A 24,108-nucleotide genomic window follows, 5' to 3' on the forward strand; every position below is an offset into this window, starting at 1 on the left:
TACTCGTGGGGTGGTGCATGTCTTGCATGGTTGTATAGAGAACTTTGTTGGGCTTTCAATGCACAAGCGTTGGAAACAATGGGGCCACTGATACTACTACAAGTATGGGCTTATGATAGATTTTCAAATATAACACCACAAGTCCAGCTACATGCCCCAGATCATCGTCCACTTAGTGCCAGATATTATTTCATTTATATATTTATTTCGTTACCATTTTATGTAAGAATATAAATTAATTGTATTTTTTATAATTTTAGATGGAATGGTGTATTAGTTGCCTCTAAACAGTCCGCAAATATGTTGCTCGTGTACAGAAAAATATTTGATATGCTGATGCATAATCAAGTAGCAAATGTATATATAAATGAATATTTATAACATTTTAGATGTATACTTATTATTTTTTTTTATCAGATTATTTATACGCTACACACACAATAGATTTGGTCATCCTTACCTGATTATTGTCGTGATGGTGAAGACATTTGGTTGACCGTTAGCCCTCTTATATGCTTCCGTATAGTAGAGTGACATCATCCAGATCGTGTGTTGAGACAGTTCGGTCTGCGACAAATGATACCTTCGTTGACCTATACACTCCCAGCATTACACCAGATCGATTTGAGAGGTAAGCATGACCAAGACTGGCGTCGAATCCATGTGGAATATTTATCCTACTGGCATGGACGACATGATCGTTGTGCATGGGAAGAATTAACAAATGGGGCAACTATATCAGACGACTATTTTTCTTGGTACAATTCAATCACGAGGCGATTTATCACGCCTGACGACGCTTACTATTATTGCATGGTAAGAGATTTAAAATCAGACATTTTTCATATATATGATATGAATATTGTTTAATATATTTTTTTTATTGTACAGAATAATTTTGTCGGTGATGTTTAACAATATTCAGTACAGAAAAACTTACCAGACTTAGGTTCAATATGTCAGCAAACATCGATCAACTTAGAAGGTATTATGCAACAAACAAGACGACTCAATATTGCTGACACCGATCGAAGACGTATTCATCGTAGACGACAACGACAACAGAGTGAACCTAATTTAGAGGGACACGAAGACAACCCCATGAGGGATAAGAGCCAATGGGTCGTTTTTAAATTTCATGTAAACTTTCATTTTCAAATTGTAAATTAAAGAACTAATTGTAAATATTCTTTAATATCATGACCTTTTTTTTAATATGAGTGCAAGATGTTTTCATTGTAGATTAAATATTTAATTAAGTTTAATAATGAAGGAATTTGTGGATCCATTCCTAATGTCTTAATAGTGTTGTACCTACAATTAAAAAAAAATTAGTCAACACTTTTTTTATAAAAAAGAAAAAAAAAAAAGAAAAGCAAATCGTGGACCGGGTCCATGAGTTTGCATCTGACCGGTCAACCAGTCGGCCGACGTGATGCTGACTGGATTAAACAGTACTCGTGTACCGGATACACGAGTTTGCCACATCGCAATCGTTACTACCAAAATTTTGTCAATAGTTTTCCCAAACACTATTCTTGGAAAAAGTTTTCATCTTACCTTATTTTTGTCATTATATATTAAAAAAATAATATTTAAAAAAAAATTCAATACTCTAGAAAATGAGGCCATCGGTAAATCACGACTAATACAACAAGAAACAACCCCAAAGAATGAAATTGTCACTGTAATTTGGGGAGGGCATAAATGGAGAAATAACCCCGAAAAAAAGGGAGGGAAAAAAATATGGACATGAGACATCTCTTCTCCGGCAACTCACACTATGTTTAGCACTGTAAAGCGAAAACCCTAGCACTCGCTCAGAGGTTTATGCCCATTTCGCCAATGGCGTTGAGTCTTTCTTTTATCCAATATTCTCCTCTCCATGCTATATCAGCTCACCGACTGTTTCCTATACCCTCAATTTATACTCCCAAAGTTGTTCTGAAAAACTCAAGGCATTGTTTTTCTACCATCACCTGCTCTGCTGGGAGGCCAATCCCGACGACGGAGGAAGAGGTTCTTCAAGCTGTGCTGGAGTCCGACGAGAAGATTCTTCCTTGTGTTAGGACGTACGAGAATGACTTGTCTCGCCTTACTCTTGTCGGAGGCGTCGATTTTCGGCAGTCTGTTACGGCAGCTGCGGCTGACGGCGGTGAAGCCGCCTCTGAGCATCTTGATTCTGGCATGTCTGCAATGGTTGTGGAGACTGTATTTCCGGGAAATTCTGACGAGCACAGCACGGTCTCGACCCGGCTGGTTAGTTATTTGTTAACCTGACTGCGTAATTTGATACTTTTTTGGTTCGCATTCGACGGTGGTTTCTTACGGAACCAATTTCCGTGACTAACAACTAAATATTCTTTGTCATCACTACAATTTCCATTTATTGGACCGATTCGAATCTTGATGTGAATGCACTCTCCCAAACTTTTGCACCTGACATGTAAGCTTCAGGAGCGGCCATTTTAATTTGGATTCTTCTTAAAAAAAATTATACTGATTTTGATTTCCACCATCGAAATAATTAACTCCATGATTGATGTATGGGATTGATATGATAGCGTTCTCCATCTCTGGTTCTTTGCTATCTTTAGCAGCTCCTTCACAAATATGTCCATTTCTAGTATTGTTCGATGTTCTCTTAAAATTATGTCGACTGTAGTATGATGTTGTCATCTCATGGAATTGTGTCTTGTTGTAAAACATTGCTCATTGTAGTATCTGTCACATTGTATCTCTTCCCCACTCTCTATATAATATTGTCAGTTTGTTAGATAAAAAGTAGCTATCCGATTGTACCTATCATTCCTAAGTTGACTGTGTTAACAGTTTTTACCTGCCAGAGAAGTTAAGGAAAAGGCTAGGAAGCTCAAAAAGTCTCTCGCTCAAGATTTTCATTCAAGTACCTCGTCCAAAAATATACTTGCTATGACGTTTAGACAAGTAGTATTGCAACAGCTCTGGAACTTTGAACTGGTTGTCTTTATACCCGGATCTGAAAGGAATATGGAAGATCTTGAAAATCCAAGAGAGGTTGGTAATTTCGCCTTACTTTCCTTTATTTTTCGTGTTTGTGGATATTTTGTTTGTTTGAAAAATTGAAACATCACGGTAGTATGTCTATGCTGCAGGTTTCGCATGATACTGATAGGTTCAGTTCTCTTGTGCATTTCATATCAGCAGGTTCCAATTTCTTTCACCCTCAGTTCATCCGAGGAACGAGCCATCTCTGTTCTTGCAGAAACTGTTTGCATGTGCGCTCTTCAAAATACAGAAGGAAAATTTGTCAATGGGACATCAAGTGGAACTTCAACTAGATTTTTTGATTGGTTCCGGAAGTCTACAATTGTTGCATCAAAGGATTCTTCAGTTATTATCTACAAGTTATTTGACAATGAGGTAGCTGATGCCAAGAGTCTATTACAAAAATTTAATTCAAATAAGGAGAGCTGGAAACGTAGGAATTTCAAGTCGATGAACTATTGGTGGATGCCTTCTGAACTCACTAAACTAGAAAAAATCGGTGGGGCTGAATTCTGTGCATGGGTTAGCGAGTATGTACCTTCTTACAGGCTACAAATTGATGCTTATCAGTTCAATGGCTTAAAATTTGGAGGCTGGAGAGAATCTGCTGAGAATAGGTGGGAAGTCCTTTTGACCCACTCCCAAATGGTATTTTAATCTTTCCTTTTCAGCAGTTCTCATTCTGTATATCTTAATGTGTCCCGTGATGGTATTTTCACTCTTTAGCCTAGTTCAAGAGTTGCCTTCTTGGAGGCGCTCCTTTTGCCGACGGCAATAGTTATTGTAAATGTGTATTAGACACTCTTATTTCTCTGCTTACATATAGTCACAAACACAAGATAGTACATTTTCTATATCAGATTGAGGCACAGAGAGTGCTCTACAAAATATTATCTTTATGTATTTTTGCGCATTAACACGTTTCAAATTTAATGTTTATGTGGTGTATAGAATTAAGGATGCAAACTTAGATTCGCACCTATTCGGTTTCAAGAAAAAATTAAAATTAAAGTATCTATCTACATGGATGTAATAATTTTGAACCACTTCATTAAATTTTATGCAGTAAAATTTATTATCATCATTGTTATTTTAGCTTCTGCATGTTCTTGTGCTTTTGTTTATGTATATCTCAATTCCTTATTTAAATATTCTTCCATGTTAGTGTTCATGTCTTCCGTGTGACTTTAGTGAATCCAAGATTTAAAATATAATCAAAAGTCTAGCGCTTTGAGACATGCACACACTGTTTACAACAGTGTCCATACTTCCTATTCTAAAACTAGCTGACCAATCGTCATGCAGGTAGGATTGGCGAACATATTAGACATTTTCTATGAAGATGTATATTCTCTGCCCGATAAACTACTGCAATGTGGTGCAATTGTGCATTCTGCTAGCTTGTTAAGCAAAAAGGTATTTGCTTATATGTAGATACATGTATATGATTATAAATTTATGTTCATGTGCATTCTGCTAACTCGTATGTGTGTCTTTGATTATACATTGGTTTCTTTGCATATCTTAATCAAAGTTGTTTGCTTCCTCTTTCTTCTTGGTACAAAAAGTTGCTTGCTATTGAAGTAGATGGTCAATATGTTTCAGAGAAACTATTCCTCCTGGGGATTGCTATCCAAGACTTTAGCTGGTGGAGTTTTTCTTGTCGCTATTGGTGCTGTTGGTCAACGTTTTATGTCTCGAGTTCATGTGCCTGGACGGTGTAGTGTAGAACGGCCCATTACATCACTCTATGGAGTTAGCTCTGTGAAAGATCAAGCTATAGAAGCTGCAAAGGTATCCACCAAACTACCCCTTTAGTTTCTTTCTAGTTTCTCACTTGATCCATTATGTATTTATATTGAGATATAAAATTTAATATATAAACCTTTTATTGACAGTTGGAAGAATACTGCACCTCAGTTGTAAAAATAATAAAAGATGCCTTTGGTTGGCATGGTGATGTACATACAGATAAGAGAGTTGGTGCATGGATTGGGGAAGCTCCTGATTACTTGATGGTGGTTGAATCTGATATTGGTAGTGAAGATGCTCCGTCTGGTACGACAGAACAAGAAAGTACTGATGGAGTAAAAGCTTCAGCTCAGGATATAGCTAGTTATCAGGTGATTTGAAATTTTCATTTGCTTTTGCTTCACAACCTCTTAAGGGGGATGAATTAGGGAATGACTCGCATAATTGCTTACAATGTTTTACATTCTAAGTGTGCAAAAGACCGAAAGACCTGAGCATTTGGTTGCTCAAATGCTATTAGTCAAACTTAAGCATGCCGAGTTCTTTCCCTCTTTTGGTTAGCAACCTGGTTAATTTTGCATTATTTTACTTATACAGCGGGATATTTTTTATCCTCTGAAAAGGGAATCATTCAGGTCTAGTTTTCAAGTTCGAATGAATTCTATTCACTCTTAGTCATATGTTATATGTACAAGTTTATATGCCATGTGTCACAGTCGCACTTTCCGAAGCTTCACTTAGCGATTGTGCGGCACTTGTTCCCGCCCACGAATAAGTCAGCCAATTCGAATACGGACAACTGATGGCACACCGGGTGCCTCTCGCAACCTCCACCCCCGTTTTAGAGAAAACGGGTTTGGAGAAAAGGTTTTCGCAAACAGTTTGATTGTAGGAATAGAGAAGAGAAAGATTGTAGTAGGCTAGAAAACAATAAGCAACAACAACAGTTTTATAACATACTACTTCGGGTATGGGGAAGTGATGGTTAGTCTTATCCCCATATAATGCATTCTGAACAAAAACACATCCGCTATCCTTGCATATGGAAATGGACGAGCGGTCACTCACTAAGAAAAGTACATATAAACCTAACTACTTAGACAAAGGAAATACATAGGATGAAAGCATAGTAAAAAGAGGTGGAGGCGGTCATGCGGCCATGGGCAACATGATCTGGACAAGCATGACCGTGACATTGTCCCCCACTCAATTGGTTGACGTCCTTGTCAATCGACTCTGATCGAACTCAGCATATTGTTGAGCAGCTGCCTTTAAGACCTTCCATGCGCTCCCAACAAACTTCTCTGTCTTGGAGGCTACTCCACTTCTCCAGGAACTCTTCCCAACTTGGCCCTGGTCCTTCCGCCCTGTCGCTCCTTCCCGCAAGTCTCTCGTTGGCCTTTTCTTTTGCCATTCTCTTCGTTGTGGCCTGCGAACGGGTCACCACCCTATATCTCCCCTCGACATGGTTGGGATGATAGGGTTTTAGTCTACTTATGTAGATGACAGGATGAATCTCCATCCACGGTGGTAACTGCACCCGATAAGAAGTTTTCCCAACTGTTTCAATGACTTCCACCGGTCCTCTAAAGTTGCTCATGAGGCGATGTTCTCTTTGTTCTCGACTTCAAAACTGTCCCAGGCACAAATTTACTCGAACCTAGTCTCCTGGTAGGAACTCTCGATGTCTAGGCTTCCTTCTTCTCCTTCTCCTCCTCTTTGGAGTCGGGAACTTGTGTAAACTGTCCGACTCAACAACATAACACTACTCCAAGACACACAGAATGTCTTGGGGGCCTTCTCTTCTGCGGTTTCGACTGACTTGTGGGTAAAGTCCTTCTCCAATTGGAGGGTCGAGATCATCCTTATCCTCTTCGGTCGTCTGATCTCAGCATGCACAATGGTGGACGTAGACTCGGTGATCACTAGATACTTGGTGAGGGGTATCGGTATTACCTTGTGCTCAAGCAAGAATTCCATCCCCGACACCACATCAAAGTCATCCATCTTAATGGTCACGAAATCGGCAGGGCCACTCCAGTCCCCCAACTTTACGACTGTCCTCTTTACCATTCCTGTAATCGGCAAGGCCTCAGAGTTCACTGCTTTCATTTTACCTGCGCCTCCTTCCCAACGGAGATTCAGCCGTTTGGCTTTTGTTTCAGACATAAAATTATGGGTGGCCCCTGAATCGACCATGGTACTTTTGGCCAATCTATGGTTGACCCAAGCATCAACATACATCAGTCCGCCTCCGTGGGATCCCTTTTCTTCTCCTACATCCTTTTGGAGGACAATAAATATCTCAGGGCCCCAACCCGTGGGGTTCTATCTTCCTCTACCTGCACATTCTCGTCTTCTACTTGGAACAACTTTGCCTTTCCAGTGCGAAGCTAATGAGGCTTGGAAAGCATTAAAGGTGGCTCGTTTCGGACATTCGCTTGCCTTGTGCGGGCCCTTGCATATATAATAGGATAAGGGCCGATAATAATTCTTCTAATTTTGCCCCCGCCACGTATTTCCAATCGTCTGCTGAGGAGGTCTACTATCCCCATTGTTGTCTCTATCTCCCCCACTGTTTTTCGATGGGCTCAAACCGTTGCTCTTTCTCCCCCTATTAGGGGATTTCAAGTGTTGTCTCATCTCTTGAGATTCATCAATCAAGTCAAATAACCGTTCGGCCGCCGCGTATGCGGTTGGGAGATCCTGTATTCTCTGCTCATACAGTTTTGTTTTTGCCCACGGTTTCAGGCCTTCGATAAAACATAAAACTGTCTTTTTCGGACATGTCTCTTATGTCCAACATCAATCCGACAAATTGTTTCACGTAGTTCCTAATAGTATCAGTATGTTTCAATTCCCATAGCTTGCGTCTTGCCAAAATCTCAACATTTTCGAGGAAGAACTGAGAACGCAACTTTTGTTTCAGTCTCTCCCACGTGTCAATGGTACACCGTCCCTCTTGGACATCCATGAAATGAGACCTCCACCATAACTTGGCATCCTCTGCTAGGTGCATCGTCGCTGGGGTGATCTTTGACTCTTCAGTCGTTGTGTTCGTAGCCCTGAAGTATTGTTCCATGTCAAAGATAAAATTTTCTAGCGCCTTTGCGTCGCGAGTCCCACAGAAGGGATTAGGCTCGGGTACTTTTACCCTGTTGAATTGGGGTGCACCTTTGACTGGGGCTTGATTTCCCACTGCTCTCATGGTAAGGTTATTTTTTGCATTTGTCTGCAATCTCTGCCCGGACGACATCGATGGTGGTTTGAAAGTCCTCGGACATTTCGGTCACCATCTGGATGATCGCTCTCTACGAGATGTCTAGTTCTTTGACACGCTCTTCTATTGGGGTAACAAAGCCAGACAAACCATCCCCATGCTCAAGAGGCCTATCCATCGTAGTTTTTTCCTCTAGGGTCTCAACCCTTGTCAACTATTCCCTGATGGGCATCTCGTCTAAGCGGCCAGCCATCACATCAATTTCATCGGCCTTGTCGGCGACTTCCTGTAACCGAGTCTCTAGGAACTGAACCTGATCAGGGACTTCCTATTAAATAGAGCATTTGCTCTTCAATCTCGACCAATCGGTCAACATGGGACTTGCCCAACTGCTTGTAGGAGACATGATCACAACTTCTCAACTCTACGAGCCGATTTGGCTCTGATACCAATTGTCACAATCGCACTTTCCGAAGCTTCACTTAGCGATTGTGCGGCACTTGTTCCCGCTCACGAACAAGTCAGCCAATTCGAATACGAACAGCCGATGGTACACTGAGTGCCTCTCGCAATCTCTACCCCGTTTTAGAGAAAACGGTTTTAGAAAACGGGTTTGGAGAAAAGGTTTTTACAAACAGTTTGATTGTAAGAATAGAGAAGAGAAAGATTGTAGTAGGCTAGAAAGCAATAAGCAACAACAGCTTTATAACATACTACTCCGGGTATGGGGAAGTGATGGTTAGTCTTATTCCCATATAGTGCATTCTGAACAAAAACACATCCGCTACCCTTGCATATGGAAATGGACGAGCGGTCACTCACTAAAAAAAGTACATATAAACCTAATTACCTAGACAAAGGAAATCCATAGGATGAAAGCATAGTAAAAAGAGGTGGAGGCGGTCATGCGGCCATGGGCAATACGCCCTGGACAAGCATGACTGTGACACCATGCACCCCTATTTGAGTTGATCAGAAAGAAAGAAAAATTACTTAAGGAAGCACCTTAGGAGTTTGGAGCACCTATAAGAGCAATGAAATCTTGCCAAATTATAAACTTCTTCGCAGGTTCTTTCTCCATTGGCGTCAATCTTAGGGTATTTATTTTCTTTCCTGAACCCAGACATTGTTTTAGAGGAAGAAGTTTGAATGCTCACCTCTACATGTTAAACTCAAAAAGAAAGGAAAAAAAAGTTGTATTGTTTTAGAGGAAATTAGTTTTTCTCTAAAATTATATATATACTTGGCTGATAGATTAAGGATCTAAGAGAAATTGAAACAAAGGAGAAGGAATTCCCACACTTCCTACTTTAAGTAAGAACACAAGAATAATAGATGACTTTAGGTTGCATCTGCATTTCTACTCAGCAGGCTTGAGATCTATTAAGGCATTCATGGGAAACCATTTAACAGAAAATTGAAATATTTCACCTTTTTTCTTTGTTGATCATGACAATTTGGCAAGATTTCATTGCTCTTATAGGTGCTCCAAACTCCTAAGGTGCTTCCTTAAGTAATTTTTCTTTCTTTCTGATCAACTCAAATAGGGGTGCATGGTGTCACAGTCATGCTTGTCCAGGGCGTATTGCCCATGGCCGCATGACCGCCTCCACCTCTTTTTACTATGCTTTCATCCTATGGATTTCCTTTGTCTAGGTAATTAGGTTTATATGTACTTTTTTTAGTGAGTGACCGCTCGTCCATTTCCATATGCAAGGGTAGCGGATGTGTTTTTGTTCAGAATGCACTATATGGGAATAAGACTAACCATCACTTCCCCATACCCGGAGTAGTATGTTATAAAGCTGTTGTTGCTTATTGCTTTCTAGCCTACTACAATCTTTCTCTTCTCTATTCTTACAATCAAACTGTTTGTAAAAACCTTTTCTCCAAACCCGTTTTCTAAAACCGTTTTCTCTAAAACGGGGTAGAGATTGCGAGAGGCACTCAGTGTACCATCGGCTGTTCGTATTCGAATTGGCTGACTTGTTCGTGAGCGGGAACAAGTGCCGCACAATCGCTAAGTGAAGCTTCGGAAAGTGCGATTGTGACAATTGGTATCAGAGCCAAATCGGCTCGTAGAGTTGAGAAGTTGTGATCATGTCTCCTACAAGCAGTTGGGCAAGTCCCATGTTGACCGATTGGTCGAGATTGAAGAGCAAATGCTCTATTTAATAGGAAGTCCCTGATCAGGTTCAGTTCCTAGAGACTCGGTTACAGGAAGTCGCCGACAAGGCCGATGAAATTGATGTGATGGCTGGCCGCTTAGACGAGATGCCCATCAGGGAATAGTTGACAAGGGTTGAGACCCTAGAGGAAAAAACTACGATGGATAGGCCTCTTGAGCATGGGGATGGTTTGTCTGGCTTTGTTACCCCAATAGAAGAGCGTGTCAAAGAACTAGACATCTCGTAGAGAGCGATTTTCTCCATTGGCGTCAATCTTAGGGTATTTATTTTCTTTCCTGAACCTAGACATTGTTTTAGAGGAAGAAGTTTGAATGCTCACCTCTACATGTTAAACTCAAAAAGAAAGGAAAAAAAAGTTGTATTGTTTTAGAGGAAATTAGTTTTTCTCTAAAATTATATATATACTTGGCTGATAGATTAAGGATCTAAGAGAAATTGAAACAAAGGAGAAGGAATTCCCACACTTCCTACTTTAAGTAAGAACACAAGAATAATAGATGACTTTAGGTTGCATCTGCATTTCTACTCAGCAGGCTTGAGATCTATTAAGGCATTCATGGGAAACCATTTAACAGAAAATTGAAATATTTCACCTTTTTTCTTTGTTGATCATGACAATTCCAAAGGCTTGTTTCTCAAAAAAGAAATATTTCACCTTTTTGAATTTTGATCCTTCTAACTTTCCATATGAATAGAGCTGAGCTTTGGCTAACTTAGATTTGGTATCTATGATCTTTGAAAACTGGCTCTTTACAGAGAATTCACCTAATGATTCGAGTGTTCACCTCCTTTTATCTTCTGCTTTTTAGGGCTGAATCCATTCAGCTACTCCAATGAATTGCTAAGGTCACAGTTTCACTACATTCAAACTCCTCCGGGACAATATTTTCCGGGACTTGGTTTTCTCTTCTCAGCCTCACTGACTGAAATCTCCTGTGAGGTTGTGACAGCTAAAGCAGGACATTTCTGCATCTGGCTTGCTCAGCTTGCCATTACTGCCATCTGCCCTTCCAAAGTAGGTTCAATACCATATTCTAGTCTGAGGTGTAATCGTACCCCTGGTTTTCATATATTTACGTTAAGAACTGGAGCAGCCTCCCCTTTTTAGTTCTCTTGTAAACTACCCCTATCTTTCTTTTATATACAGAAAAGAGAATTCTGCATCGAAGTTCATTAGGTTTGTCACGAAATTCTCATATCACTTTGTCAGCAGGCTAGGTACACAAACCTCACCAAATCAAGGGGACAAAAATAGTGTTGAAGCCGACAGATGCCCAACAATTCCAATTGTTTGATTACCCTATATACAATCTTGCATTCTTCTTCCAAAATGATGGGCATACAAATCTTGCATTCCTCTTCCAAAATGGTGGAAAGTGTCAACCACAACCCCCTTTTATGGACACATATTCGTCCTACTCTCCATTCCTCTTTTTGCCAGCTTCCATGACTTGGTTTACAGGGAGGTGGCTTACAGGGGATACCCTCCATATTTTTAGCAGCTTTTCAGCCATGCCTTATTCTGTCAAAATAGAATTGTCATTTGCAAGGTGTGATGGTCGTTATGTTTATCAATCCTAGAGCCTTCTATTTAACCCGCACCATGTGATATAGCATCCTATCTTGCACATCTCTCACTAGGATAAATAAGGAGGGCAAAGCACACCTCTTGTCTTAAACTTCTCCTGACTTCGAGGTAATTTAGATTGATATAGCATAGGAGATAAAAGGGGAGAAATCTCCAATAATAAAATTAAAGTCTTTATTATGAATCAAAAGTTGTCAATACAAGTAGACAATTTCTCTATTTTTACATAATTGGAAAGTAAACTAATCCTAATCTTAATTAATCAAGGAAACTAATCCTAATCCTAATTAGTCAAAGAAACTAATCTCAATCCTAATAAACCAAGGAAACTAATCCTAATTCTAATCAATCATGAAAACTAACCCCAATCCTAATCAATTAAGGATTTGGCCATAATACCCTAACTTATCCTAATCCTACATCATTCTATCCCTTAAAAAAAAAAAAAAAAAAACTCATCCTCAAGTTTTAAAACAAAAATGAAGATAAAAATAAGAAAGTAAGCCACTCGAACAGGCACATCTCTGAATATCAGACATCGATAACAACCAATTTTCACGAGCCATGCCAATATATCAAATATTTGATTCTTGAAAGGGAAAGTTATTTCATCAATACTATCATCAATGAACCCAAGAATTAAATTGTTCAAAAAATCCTTTGTTAAAATATATGCAGACTCCTTAAGGAATGGTGGAAAAAGATTTTCGCCCATGAAGAATTCATATCCTCCCAGTACTTCCTCTGATATAACCTTGATCTTGGTTGTTCTTGAACGATTCTCGATAAATCTTGGACATTTTTTGCTTTTCATAGGTGTCGTTGATTCTCTTGTTGTCTTTTTTGGCTGTCAAGGCTAATTTCCACTCTATTCTCTTGTTGTGAAGGTTATTGTGGTTGGTTGTGTGGTCTCAGTTAATTGATCTGACTAATTGGACACATTCTTTGTGGTGGTTTTTTCATCTTCTTCAACACCTCCATCGTTGTTTTCATCAATTAATAGTTCCTTATCATCTAGTTCGAATTGAGCAACCTCCATGTTAGTCCCATCGATTTTTTCTTCTTCCAACGCAAGCTCCTCTTTGTGCAATTTCACAACCCATTTGGATGAGTTATTGATCTTCTTGAGGGACTAAATGTGATTCTTGATGGTTTCTTAAAAAATCTTGAAGATTATAATTATGCCTTTCTTGAATTTTTTCCAAAAGAACCAAAATTTCATTCATTCTCTTCCGAAAGTCTTCTTGATAGATGTTTTTATTTGAATATTTCTGTTTTCTTGAAAATGTTTCGACCTCCAAATTTGTGTTGGACTGATTCATGGGTGTTCTTTGATGTTGGTGATTATAATTTCTTTCCCACTCTAAATCATCTAACTCCTATTTCTTACATCAATTTCTTGAGAAACTGTTTGATTGGATCGTTGGGCTCTTTGTTGATAATGTCGCCTTGTTATTCCATTCCAAACTTGCATAAGATTTTTTATCGGAATTGCTAGAATCACTATAATCAAATTTCAAATGTGGATAATGATAGGTTATTTGAGAAAATCAAGCACATGCAAAATTATTATGTTGGAATTCTTCTTTTGAATCACTTGAATCAAAATTCCAGCACTGCTTTTGGGAGGAAATTCGACTTTCTTGCCTATACCCACTACTATATTTTTTCTTTGCCGTCTTCCTTGATCGATAATAATTTATTCTAGCAAAATCTTGAAAAAAAAAATCCTCTGTATAGATGTGGACTGTTCAACAACAAGCACAACTCACGAAGCTCCCTCTTGCGATCGGCGTCGCCAAGAGTTTCCCATCTTCCACCGGTGGCAGTTATGTTGGTCCGGACGGCTGCTCTGATACCAAATTGATGTAGCCTAGGAGATAAAAGGAGATAAATCTCCAATAATAAAATTAAAGTCTATTATGAATCAAAAGTTGCCAATATAAGAAGACAATCTTAATCCTAATCCTAATTAATCAAAGAAACTAATCTTAATCCTAATTTGTCAAAGAAAATGATCTTAATCCTAATAAACCAAGGAAACTAATCCTAATTCTAATCAATCATGGAAACTAATCCCAATCCTAATCAATTAAAGATTTGACCATAATACCCTAACTTATCCTAATCTTACTACATCATAGATATTTCGTAAGGATCAATAAGCACTAAATTCAGTTGAGCTGATTGGGACCAAAGATTTCTCTCTAAAAGGGATTTTTATTCTACAGAGTTGTAAGCTTTCTCTGGATCGAATTTTAAAATCTTTCCACTTCCGTTCCCCATCCTTTCCTCAATGGCCTCATTATCCATCTCGAGGGAAACCGTTATTTGTCTCTATCCAGCCATTGCCATCTAGCTACTAAGTACTTTCAACGAGCACCTCCGAAATGATTTGAATAATCTTCTTTCATCAAGTTAATTGGTCTGAAGTTTAATCCTTAATTGTCCTTTTGTAATTTAATTTATTTCTTTTTAGTGAGGCAAATTATATTTTCTCCGAGGCAAATAATATGAAATGATCCACAAAATTCTGGTTTGAAGATTTATCAAGATTTTACGAGACTGTTGGCACCTTTACCTGTGCAATAATGGTCGATACTAAATATCAAAAGTTCTCATACTTTAGTAAAATGACTATTAAGTACCCCTTTTGTTTATTGATTATTTATAGATAATGTGTTTGCTCACCTCATTGTTAAAACCTAGGTGGTCTTGTCGACTGAAGGAAAGATTGTAGGATTCCAACCAACCAGTCGGGTCGCTGTTAACTATTGGGCTGCAAATCCTTTAGCAAAGCAATTATACGGGGGGAGGAATTTGTCCCCGGGTAAGCCAAAATTCTCTTGCGTGGAAAATCCATCTCTAATGCCGTCAACTTGTGCAATGATTCGTCTGTGTATCATGCAGGGCTTATCGAAACTGGGTTAAGGATCAGGCGCCCTAATGAGGTCATTGTAATAGAGTTGCTTATGTCAGTGAAAACTGATGCTTTCTTTGCTTTGGCAAGGCCTGCATATTACTCAATCCCCTGAGTTCGCAGGCAGCATGGTTGGATTTTCAGAAACGCCATTCTCAACATGAATCTGGATATTTAGACGCTAGTGCAGCTCCTGGATAATTTTATTACCTCCAGTCTCCCCTGAAGAGTCACCATGCTGTGCATTTCGCCCAAATCTCCTCGATGCTGTTGGAGTCGTATAGTTATTCAAGTAGCGTAGGAAATTTTGTATTATTGACATCCAAATTAGTTTTCATGTTTGCTTATTATGGATGCTATGACCAACAGTTTATATTGATCTAGTATCCATTTGTGCATATTGAATTAAGATCCGTACAAGTACTATATCCTCTTTTGCATTTCTCTATTTCGAATGAGTTTCTTCTATCATAGCCACGGTTTTTTAAGTCATGGGGATCGACCATGCCATAGGTTCAAGAGCTTTTTCAGTACTAAATGAATAATATTATTTTGTTATGGATAATGCACTTAAATAATCGTAATCAATTCAATTTCATTTTATAATTGGTTATTTAACTTATGAAATTTCTGACTCTGTAGGTTCATGCTCTACTTTCATTTTTTTTTCCTTCTTTTTTTGAATATATGGATCACTATAAAGTGGTATAAGTTGTTTTGGATATTCTAGTATAAACTACTGAAAATATATTAGACGACATTGGCTTCCAGAAATGAGATTCAATCAGAAGTTGTACAAGCTCTCTTCCCTCATGGATTTTCTGTTGGAAAAGTATTCCCTTCCCACCAAAGCGACATTATAGGATTGATCATAAACTGAGATGGTTTCATAGCAAGATGTCAATTATCAACTTTCTTCCACTCCCGCAATTGGTGAGTAGCTCTTACAATAATCGTCAGCAGCCTCGTATAGCGAGCAACCTTACTTGTATGGCATTCATTTTTCTTTTTCTTTGGGGGAAAAAACGTAGAAAATTGACGGGCAGCCTTACTTGTATAGTAGAGCAGCCAAATGATTACTGATGCAACTCTTGTAATCTACATTTGCAGATTGATACAATGGGAAAGTAGGGTTCTAAATCTTTCATTTTTAAGTTCCATAAACACAAGCTAACATAGCCACACTACCTATTCAAAAACCTAATTCATGAGCCTAAAACACCCAAGAACTCGGAAAATTGAAGTGAAATTAAGGCTTTATATGGTAGCAGATATGTTTCTTTTGAAAGGATGGTTGAGTTCTTCCCACAAAATAATAATAATAATAATAAATAATAATAATAAATAATAAACTTATTATTTTTATTTTTTTTTAAAAAAGTTATATCGCGTTAGGCTGAAAAATTAAATTCAATGCAATATCAATGAAAGGATCTTAAATGGAAGAGATCATTACATGATCTTAAAGAAAGAATCGATCTTAATGGATATAAGACAGTTGGGTCCAGAGAAAACATCAGACAACTAAGACTTAGCCTATTTGCAAATGGAACATACAAATACTCCCTTCCCACCAACAAGAGCGTAGCTCAACTGGCATAATGTTCATATTATCAACCTCGTGATTTGAGGTCCGATCCTCCCACCCCACACTTTAATTACAACACTTCTTCAAAAATAAAAAAATAAAAAAATACTCCCTTCCCTTGTTACTTCAATATTTTCAATCCACTTGCACTCAGAATATCAATGAAAGGATAACGGATGAAATTCAACATGAAACAATTCGGCAAATCTACATTTCTGACAATGGTTAACAAGGTTGTAACCTTCGAGCAATATACATTTCAATATCTTGAGAGATGACCGAAAAGATTACTCAAGATGTGTATGTTGACAATTGACGGCAAATAAAATGAAAACTACTATTATCCGCATACATAACATAACATAATGTAAGCGGTTTTCATTTCATCGAAATCCAGACGCCCTAAACCATTATTGGAGTTTGTGTAACGCCAGCAGAAACAAATATACATCACTACTTAGGCTTCAGCTGAGTTTCAGGTGACTAATCTCCCTCTAGAATATACCAATTGCAAATTGTAACCCAAAATATTAGGGAAACAACCGGCCTTACCGTTTCCAGAAGTTAGAAGCTCCATATCAAGGTGTATCCGTTGCAGCTCCCATGAGATGAGTATCGGATAGTATACCATGAGAGAAAAAAGAAAGAAAAAAAAGAGTTATTTATGTTATTTGAGGCCAAAAAGAAAAACCAAATTCTGAAAGAATGAACCGTAAACTCGATCCCATCATATTCCGATGGAAACCATCAGAGCAAGCAATTCATTCGACGACTGAGCTTCTTAACTATGTAAGGTAATATTCACTCAAATTCTCCACAAGGTAATCATATTGTGCATGAAGCATATAGTCATATGTTCCGTTGGGCGGCATGACTCTATTTGCTGAGGGGTAAACATTTCCAAGACCAACTTTTGTGTTAATTCTGGTCCTCCCCTTAACAAAGCGTTTATTATCAGGAAATTCAGCAGTCAATCTCCCCATTTGCCTCTGTAAATCAGCAACTGAATCATTAGATACCTTTGCCTTGGAACCTTTTTTCCCATCGACAAGTTTCAGCTCCAATCTATACAAAGCGCAGGCATCATATTTATTAATTTCATACTCATAAAGATGCCACTCAAAGTGGTTCAATGGCTGAGGATCCATGTAATAAGATCTTTTCAACCCTCCAAACTCATTCATCACTTGCTTTCTTGACTCGTGCCAACCACGTCCACTGTAATCAGGCAGTGACCTCTGCTTTCTATTCCCACTCTCAAAAGCTCTACGAGGCTTATCAAAGAAAAGCCACTCCCTAATCATCTCACCCTCCAATATTGCCAGATCAAAAAGCTCTGCAATATAGGAAAAAGATGTTAGGTAAATATAATTCGACAAAACATATTTCACAATTGAATAGAATGCAGCCAATTTCAACTATGAGTTACAGTACGTGCATTCCATATCAATACAAACATACAAGAGATGCATAAACTTACCAGGGGCATTCCATGGGGATTTTGCCGTGGCAGCTCCCTCACATTCAGGGATACCAACATCTTTCCCTTGTGCCTTTGCACTAAGAGCAGCAAAAAGCAAACCATCCTTCAGACCAATTCCACCAGGTCGTAAAACTGGACCCATTCCAGGAGGGCCTTCATTCAATGCTAAGGCAGCATGAAAGCTGCTACAGTAGTCCTCACACCAATCCATCCCTTGGGCAGGTCGTGGGCAATCCCAAAGTGCACATTTTGGGCCTAAAAAAGCAGCAGGTGGAGGGCAAATGCTGGGACAGTAGCTAGAAACATGAGGAATTGCACCCTCCCCACACAATCCTCTACCATTAAGGATAGAGTAAAAGTTGTGCTCAATGCCTTGATGTAAATCAAACTGATGACACTCCAAAGGTGTAGGTCCTTCCAAGTTATTCATAGCCATACCATGAACTCCTGAAGGGGAGTTCTTGCATTGATCAACTAGAGGGAAGCTTGGTTCTTGGTGTACGTGATTCACATTATATCCCTGAAGTAGGTTAATAGTGATACTAAGAACCTATAATAACATGCATGAAAGGCAGCAGATTCTCAAATTTATAAGGCATATTTTAAATGCAGGGAAGAAACCAAATGCTGGGACAACAAACTAGAATAGAAGGGAAGGAACCAACTTCCCCAACAAAATTCATGTTCATACAACTTTTAGAGTTTAAACACATTGCATGGTCAAAGTCCAGGTCATGGGGCAAGAGATAGAAAATCCCATGACGGGCATGTATCAATAACTCCATGCTTGTATCCCAATGTTCATCTGTGTTAGAGAAAGGGATGGTCAGGCAAATGTGGTGGAATCAAAATTTGTAATCTCACCAACTATCATAGTTGACATGCATGGCGTGACTGCATAACAAGGGCCTAGATGCATATTAGGGGAGTTCATTTCTTTATTATGATTCCCATATCCAATCTAACTGGAGGCTAAAAACTGATTTTGGCCAAGTGATTAATTCATTTATAAATCTTACATCTCTGTTTGCAGTTATTTTTTTCTCAGTATCTTTTGCAAAAGGCGGAATCAATACAAAAATATCATTAAAAGTTCTAACCAATAGGAGCTTTCCTCTTTTGTTTGAACATACTCCATCACATCCAACAACTATCAAGGGCCACAGTTATAAAGGAAAGAGGATAAAAGACGAATTGCAACAAAATGTAACATCTATTCGTAATACAAACATAAAAGAATATCCCACCTCTTGAAGTGCCATAGTATCTCCAACCTGCAAATTTTGTTCATTGGGTTCGGGCTTAGGAGCAGCTAATGGACTAGAAGCATCATCCTCCTCCTCGCAAAGTTGCAACAATCGACAAATGTCCGATGAAAATGAACCAAGACTTCCACCCTAATTCAAACATACACTAAAAAAATCATTATCCAAAAATCCATGCCTCCCCATTGAAGCATTCGTAATTCACCACTTAAGTTCAATTATGCTAGCTGTCATCCTAAATACCACATGCATAAATGATGCAGCTCATCATATTTATTGATACTCTTCATCTTAACTCTTAAGACTGAAAAGGAATTCAATATACTATGCTAACTTGTTGCAAAGAGGAGGCTGGAGAGGGCTCGTTCAGCTCAGCTTTCCACTCACGAAGCATCTGATGAACTTGTTCCTCGAGAACTGTGACATCAACTGTGCGGCTCTCCTTCCTTGCATACTGCAAATCTACAAATATACTTTGCAGATCATCAACCCGGTTCTTTGCCTTATCCTTAAATAGCTTGTGGGAGGCCGACTTGCAACTGGTCTTCGAATGCTTTCCCATTACAGAACTCAAACTTTTCTCCTAGCCCCTACGCGTTCAACCAAAGGTGTGCATGTTAGATCACAGGTGTAGAAAATTATCCATTAAATTTCAGCAGAGAGACAGAGACAAAACCCAACCGATTCATCAAAGGAGAATCGATATTAGCGGTAAGAACTATAAACAAATCGCCTTTAGACAAACCCATTAAAAAAATCACAGTACAAAACCCTTTTGAAGCAAGTTCGATTCAACTAGTCGAAGCAGAGATCAATTACACAATTAATCGAAATCAAGCAGATCCCACATGAGAACGAGCATCAAGAAACTAAATTTCCCTCTGTGGGGCTAAATTATACAAATGGGCACGAAGAAAAAGAACTAAAAAAAACGGGGGGGGGAAAAAAAAAAGAAGCAAAATCCATATCAGATCAAAACCCATAAAGGTCACATAAAATTACCAAGGAACTCGCAGCGAAATTGGTAGCAGGTGAATGGCAAGCCCTAGTTCTGAACAGGGCTTGAACCTCCCACAATATGGAGCAAGAAAGTGCAAGGACACCTGGTGGAACAAGAGAGAAAAGAAACAAGAAAAATGAAAAGTGAAATATTCGCGATGAAGGGAGTGATCGAAAAGCAGATGCTCTTCACTTCAACAGTTCAATGGCTTCGATACCCCAATTTTCATTTCAATTTTCTTCTCTTTAAATTCTTATTTTGTAGGTGCGAGAAACAGAGAGAGAGAGAGAGAGAGAGAGTTACAGTTACGAATGATTTTTGCTTTGGAGAGAGCTCTGTAAGCATTTTCGTCTTCTTTCCCACCGCCTCTTTACAAAACACATAAATTCCCTAAATATATATTAAATGACACTTTTTGACTCTTTTTTTACTCTAACTATAAAATTACTTTTTAATACTAATTTATTAAAATTAATTTCACAATTAAGACTTTTTTTTTTTTTTTTTTTTTTTAATATTAAGGCTTAAGCATCAATTTCAGTTTTCAATTTCATTGGTTATTGGAAATATTACAATCTAACTTATTACCAACCAAATATTCTCTCTCTTCTATTTTCCAAATTTTAAAAACTTTTTTTTTTTTTTTAATTTCTCAATTACATAAAAATGGAAATACAAGGGAGTATTTTAGAATAAACAAGAAAAAATATGTCTTAAATTATAACTCAAAATATCTTCATTTTTCCCTTGTACTTTTATACACTTATACCATATACTACATGATAATTTAACAAGAAAACACATTTAAATTTTAAACCGAGTATATTTCAAAAAGGAAAAATTAAAAGGATATTGTCCTTTTGGAAACTATTTAGGAAAATATTGTTGTTTTCAAACTATTTGTAAAAAATATATATATATATATTTTTAAATAAGTCGAGGGTTGAAAATTCGACCTAGATGGGTCGAATTTTGAACCCTCAACCCTCAACCTTCCCCTTTCTTTTGAGACTTTCCTCATAACACTCATAATTATTTGATGTGTTAAAAATAATTTTGTATTGGGAGAGAACGAAAGAAGAAGAGTAAAAGAGAGAGCAAGATTATGAGAGAGAGCGAGATTTGAGAGAGCGAGAGTTTGAGAGAGCGAGATTTTGAGAGCGAGAGTGAGATCAAGATTTTGAGCAAGAGCGAGATTTTTGACCGAGAGTGAGAGTGAAATATCCGTACAAATTTTCCTTTTTTTTCTTTTTTTAATTATTACACATTCCACCTTCTTCTCTCTTTCTTCCTTTTTTTATTTTCCATTTTATAAAAACAATTTCTAAAAATATTTTTTTATTATTTATAATTTTTTTATAAAAAAAAAAAAAAAAAAAAAAAAACTCCATCAAAATCTTGGTAACAAATGTACAAAAGGAATCCAAGATCATTATTGTAAAATCTTTTAAACTATTGACTTCACTACTATGATTAAAATTTCTGTTCTTTATATCAATAATACAGTCTTATTTATAGACTTGCATGTGAAGGTTTTGAGTGTTGATTTGATTTATTATGTCCCCAAATTATTATCTAAAATATGTAAATTTGAATATTGAAGTTTTTTTTACCTAACTTTTTAGATTTAGACTATCTGATGTTATTATTTATGTAAATGACATTTAAAAGCTTTTATACCAAAATAATTACTATTCATAATATATAAAAAGAATAAATTAAAAAAATAATATCTCATAAAAATAAAAAAATGTAAATTAAATATCTCATTTATATAAGAATAATTACAAAAATCAATGTGTCCCATAAGGCGGACGTCGTCGATTTCGAGCTGGTTGTCGTCGTCGACTTCGAACTTGAGGTTGCTCGGGTTTTTCTTAATGTTGCTATGGTACCTCTGTAGGCGCTTCATAATATAAATATTCATTATGCTCTCCACGACCCCGACCATGTCCATGCACGTATGAAGACGAAGGACCAGCCTCTGAGTCATAATGTCCTGAACCAAATGCTGGCATCATCATCATCGGACTAACATAATTAGTTTGACTTTGTGTTTACGTCATAAGGGGCAACTCGTCCACATTATGTGCAACCTCATCAAACTCATCCTCTTCCCGAACAGGTCATCTACGTCTAGGAGCTGGTGGAGGAACAATAGGTATATCGTACATATAATGAATTTCCTCCATATAGCTTTGGTTGTCACTACATATAGCGAGAACCTGGTTCGAATCATTCGCAACCTCACAGAGTCTATGGTTGTTCGATCTTTGTGAATTATAAAACAATTAGACAATATTTAAAATAAATTTAAATTAAAAATAATTAGTTCATTTACCAAATGACCCACAACTGCTCCCGGACGAGTGACGTAGCGCCTTGTGATATTATTATATCAATGAATATATTCTTGAGTGACATCTGTGTCAAACTGTTCAAGAGAAACCCCCACTGCAATAAACTTTGTACGATAGTGCCATCGTACTACCAAATGTGCAACTTTTTCGGACCAATCTCCAGTCCTTAGGTCAATATCATGCAGTACGGATTCAGTATTACAAGACGATGAGACATTCTGCTAAAAACCGAATTGTCTCATCACCCTGTCAGGAAGATGCCACTCACTAATGTGAAAACATATGAGAGGACTCATCGTCTGCCATATGTTTTGACCATTCGTACAAAAATTAGGTAAAGTATGCATAATAATTTTGTACGACTCCCAAATAACCTGAAACACAAAATATTATATTAGAGAATATTAAAGACAAATACAATAAAAATGTGTATAAAATAATCAATTAGGTTTAGTATAATGTACCTGTTCAAATTGAAGCAGATCAAACATGTATCCATATTGGCTGACTACATGTGTGGCTGTCCTAGTCACACAAAATTTGTCTCTCCACCTAAATTTTTAAATTGATAATTTATAATTTAAATTAACTAAATCAGTGATATAAAAATTAAATTGAATTAAAACAACATACCGAGAACCATACGCTCATCCAACCAACTGAGTGTCATTAACATGTTGTAGCTGTGGAACCATTGTTGGAAATCGCTCCCAAGCCCATAGTTGCAAAAGTATGAGAGGGTCAGCTATCTCTCGAACCTCAGGTCTTGTTGCTTTGCATAGTTGTCTATACAACTATGCCAAGCATGCTCCACCCCACGAAAACCGCCCTGCATCATGGAGGTTAGCTAACAGTGGCAGGAACATCAAGTGAACAAAATGACTTGATTTATCTGAAAACAGACTTCCACTCCGGTGACCGGCTCACCGTCAACAGGTAACCCCAACAACACTTCTATGTTTTGTAGAGTGATAGTGTACTCTCCAACAGACATATGGAATGTATACATCTCGGACCTCCATCTGAGCAGGATAGTGCGCTGGAGAACTGTCTCTCGACGTCTGCAAGATATTTCTCCAGTAGTACGATCTCGTCATACAACAGATGATTGATGAATGGACTGGTCGTACAAAACATCGGGATCAACAAGTCCTGGGTTTAAAGCCATGATCTGAAAAAAAAAATATTTATTTCTCAATTAAAAAAATATTTGTTTCTCAATTAGAAGAATAATGTACAACTTAATTAGAAGAATAATGTACGACTTAATTAGAAAAATAATGTACAACTTAATTAGAATAATAATGTACAACTTAATTAAAAGAATAATGTACAACTTAATTAAAAGAATAATGTATAAGTTAATTAGAAGAATAATGTACAACTTTATAATAAAAAAATTGAATATACAATAAATTTATTTACTTTCCATAGAAATATATATATATATATATATATACACACACACATGACCAATGAGAAAAAAAGCTAGTAATCATTAATGAAAAAATAACAACAATAACAGAATTTTGAATTGTAAGAGAGAGCGAGATGTTCAGAGAGCGAGATTGTAGGAGAGAGCGAGACGCATACATTCCGTAGACGTTTTCCCATCCTACAATCTCGCTCCCTCCTACAATCTCGCTTGCAATCTCGCTCTCTCCTACAATTTCATTTTCAATCTCACAATCTCGATCTCAATCTCGCTCTCTCTTA

The 24,108-nt window shown here is 37.6% G+C and overlaps 2 protein-coding genes and 1 long non-coding RNA gene across 4 annotated transcripts; 1 reads left to right on the forward strand and 2 right to left on the reverse strand.

Moving 5' to 3' along the window:
- The first annotated feature begins 1,699 nt into the window (after window positions 1-1,699).
- LOC120073791 (deneddylase) lies at window positions 1,700-15,144 on the forward strand. 2 transcript variants are annotated; one of them, XM_039026634.2, is made up of 8 exons: window positions 1,700-2,259; window positions 2,833-3,036; window positions 3,187-3,675; window positions 4,333-4,443; window positions 4,633-4,821; window positions 4,926-5,150; window positions 14,486-14,606; window positions 14,687-15,144. In XM_039026634.2, exons 1-8 carry the CDS (start codon window positions 1,831-1,833, stop codon window positions 14,809-14,811), a joined length of 1,893 nt encoding a protein of 630 aa, XP_038882562.1. In that variant the 5' UTR covers window positions 1,700-1,830; the 3' UTR covers window positions 14,812-15,144. The 2 variants fall into 2 exon arrangements, with proteins under 2 accessions (XP_038882562.1, XP_038882561.1); XM_039026633.2 differs by having other exon boundaries at window positions 1,706-2,259; window positions 3,184-3,675.
- Window positions 15,145-16,442: 1,298 nt separating this feature from the next.
- On the reverse strand, window positions 16,443-20,449 carry VOZ1 (vascular plant one zinc finger protein). Its single transcript, XM_039026636.2, has 6 exons — window positions 20,336-20,449; window positions 20,035-20,135; window positions 19,367-19,622; window positions 19,015-19,164; window positions 17,765-18,287; window positions 16,443-17,620 (listed from the first exon to the last, which is right to left on the reverse strand). The coding sequence occupies exons 3-6, from the start codon at window positions 19,592-19,594 to the stop codon at window positions 17,070-17,072; spliced, it is 1,452 nt and encodes a 483-aa protein (XP_038882564.1). The 5' UTR covers window positions 19,595-19,622; window positions 20,035-20,135; window positions 20,336-20,449; the 3' UTR covers window positions 16,443-17,069.
- A 1,301-nt stretch (window positions 20,450-21,750) lies between these two features.
- Window positions 21,751-23,637, reverse strand: LOC150037005 (uncharacterized). Its single transcript, XR_016528308.1, has 4 exons — window positions 23,320-23,637; window positions 23,026-23,221; window positions 22,857-22,944; window positions 21,751-22,766 (listed from the first exon to the last, which is right to left on the reverse strand). It is a non-coding gene; the product is annotated as an uncharacterized LOC150037005 (long non-coding RNA).
- Between the last annotated feature and the right edge of the window lie 471 nt (window positions 23,638-24,108).

Source organism: Benincasa hispida, chromosome 3 (assembly GCF_027475165.1).
Source record: "Benincasa hispida cultivar pf3 chromosome 3, pf3_genome.v1.1, whole genome shotgun sequence".
NCBI classification, from domain to species: domain Eukaryota; kingdom Viridiplantae; phylum Streptophyta; class Magnoliopsida; order Cucurbitales; family Cucurbitaceae; genus Benincasa; species Benincasa hispida.